This window comes from Muscardinus avellanarius (genome assembly GCF_963383645.1).
Source record: "Muscardinus avellanarius genome assembly, chromosome: 10".
In the NCBI taxonomy this organism is placed as follows: domain Eukaryota; kingdom Metazoa; phylum Chordata; class Mammalia; order Rodentia; family Gliridae; genus Muscardinus; species Muscardinus avellanarius.
In genome coordinates, this window is record NC_137796.1 from 68,723,039 (window position 1) to 68,725,774 (window position 2,736).

General features: G+C 49.6%; 1 protein-coding gene across 1 annotated transcript; it reads left to right on the top strand.

Moving 5' to 3' along the window:
- Positions 1-770: 770 nt before the first annotated feature.
- On the top strand, positions 771-1,957 carry LOC308269001 (bone morphogenetic protein 15-like; the record flags this gene model as incomplete). The annotated part of the gene is given in 2 exon segments (XM_080704122.1): positions 771-1,203; positions 1,206-1,957. Coding segments are annotated over 2 exon segments (1,185 nt in total).
- Positions 1,958-2,736: the final 779 nt, after the last annotated feature.

Below are 2,736 nucleotides of genomic sequence, written 5' to 3' on the forward strand. Positions count from 1 at the left end.
GGCCAGACTTGCAGCCAGTGCTGGGCAGGAGTACACTGTGCAGTCCCCTGAGCCTGAGGCCTCTGGGGGCAGGTGGTGTGTGGTTGGTGGGAGAATTCTCCCTGCAAACACGAATGGCTGGGTTCGACTGCAATTCCATGCTGGCCAAACCTGGGTCCCTGAAAAGCAGAGGCCAGTGAGCGCCCTCTTCCTGCTTCCTGCCTGCACCTTTCCACCCCCACACATGGAGGACAATATGCTGTGTCCCAAATGTGTCCGCAGGAGCAAGATCTTAAGTAAAAGCCTCCAATGGGATTAGAATACCAGGATAAGGGAACATATGTGTTCTCTGCTCCTTCTATGATGTCATCTCTTCTGTGGAGCAGCGGGTCCTGACAAGACCCATTAAAATCCCAAGGCCACTGCTTTCTTTCATCCTTCTGGAGAAGGTACAGGAGTGGGTCTTAGAATGGACCTCTCCTTTTCCGTTGCCTCTGCCTCCTGAAGAAGTACTCCTTTTTCCAGCCATGGAAAGCGGGAAGGGCATGCAGCTTCCTCCCACCCGCTATTTCTGTTTCTTTTGATGCCAAGAGGCCAAGTCAGGAGACGCAACTCTGGCCCAGGAGATCCTCCCACAGGAAGCAGAATAGGGACCCACCTTTGCTTTTTCTCTTCTCCTGTCTTGGGTGGTCATGGAGCCAGGATGTGGTTATCTGCTTGAAAGGAAAGGGTCAGAGTGATGTCCTCTAGGCTCGAGTTGGAACCTGTTGCTGAACACCAAGTTTTTCAGGATGGTCCTCGTCGGCATCCTTCGAGTCCTTCTCTTTTGGGGACTGGTGATTTTTATGGGAGATGGAGTCCAAATGGCAAAGGTAGAGTCGCCCACTGTTCCCTTCCTAGCTGAGGCCACTACCTTGCCACTGATTCACGAACTACTAGAAGAAGCCCCTGGCAAGCTGCAGAGGCATCCTCGCCTCCCAGGGCACTCCCTGCGCTACATGTTGGATTTGTACCAACGCTCAGCTGACCCACATGGGCACCCCAGGGAGAACCGTACCATTGGCGCCACCATGGTGAGGCTGGTGAGACCTGTGGCCAATGCAGCAAGGCCTCTCAGAGGTCGCTGGCATATGCAGACCCTGGACTTTCCTCTGAGACCAAACCAGGTAGCATACCAACTGATCAGAGCCACTGTGGTTTATCGCCACCAACTCCACCTTGTTCATTTTTTCTCTCCTGCCATGTAGAAGCCTGGGTCCCCAAAAGCTCAACCAAGCACTTTCCATCTTCAGGAAGAAATTCATCAAAGCCTTCCCTGATGTCTCAGGCCTGGTCAGAGATGGACATCACACGACACATTCAGCAGAGGCTCTGGAATCACAAAGGTCACAGGGTTCTTCGACTCCGCTACATGTGTCAGCCGCAAAAAGGTAGTGAGGTTCTCCAGCTCCGGTGGCCCACCGCTTCTTCCTTGGACATTGCCTTCTTGCTACTCTATTTCAATGAGACTCATAAAAGCACTCAGAAGGCTAAACTGCTTCCCAGGGGCCTAGAGGAGTTGATGGAAAGGGAATCTTCCCTTCTCTTGCGGAGGGCCCGCCAGGCAGGCAACATCGCAGCTGAGGTTCCTGGTCCCTCCCAGGAACGTGATGGATCTGAAAACAACCAGTGTTCCCTGCACCCTTTCAAAGTCAGCTTCCAGAAGTTGGGTTGGGATCACTGGATTATTGCTCCCCATGTCTATACCCCGAACTATTGTAAGGGAGCCTGTCCCCGTGTACTACGCTATGGTCTCAATTCCCCCAATCACGCCATCATCCAGAACCTTGTCAATGAGCTAGTGGATCAGAGCGTCCCTCAGCCCTCCTGTGTCGCTTATAAGTATGTTCCCATTAGCATCCTTCTGATCGAGGCGAATGGGAGTATTTTGTACAAGGAGTATGAGGATATGATTGCCCAGTCCTGCACATGTAGGTAATAGCGCAGGTCTGGGTAACTCGGGCCTCCCAAGAAATTGGAGAAGGGTTTCAAATGAACAAATATCAATGTGAAAGTTGCACATGATCTTTGCAGTGCACAGGTTTTATTCCTTGCCTTAAGTGTTATTTAAGCATCTTCCCCAATGTGTTAGCTGCTCAGTTTGAGAACAGTTCTGATGCCAATTTCCTAGCATGGATCTGTATGACATAACCACTACTCAGAGCCCTTAATGCTCATGTACGATGCTCCATTGGAACTGGGCTCTTTATTTTTGTCTCTTTTATAGTGACTGTCAAAAGTCACTGATCCATGCTAGTAGAATGTTAGAAAATGTCCCACCAAACCTGGGAAATGTGAACTCTTCCTAAATTCTAACTTCTCAGGATCTAGAAGATCTAGGGTGGTAAAAAGAGCTTGAATACTTTATCTTCCTCTCCTGGCCTCCTGTCTCCTAGAAAGCAGTAGTTCCAAACCAGAGAGGCTACCCAGTGCCCTGCCCAGGCTGCCTCTGACATGTTTTCTCAGGTGGACTAGAAAGCTATCAGCCTCTGAATATGCCAAAAGTACCTGGGATTCCTTCCTGTTCTGACATAAGGAGAGCAGCCTGTGAATGAAGCCTATAGGGAAATATCAGTATGAAATGGTCTGAGATGACAATTATTTTAAAACCGCCTACATATACGATAAAGAAAGAGCTGTCACTGCTGATCAGGATGAGGGAGATATTTTAAACTTTCTATACAACGGTAGATTTCACATGGTATTTTGTGTAACGCT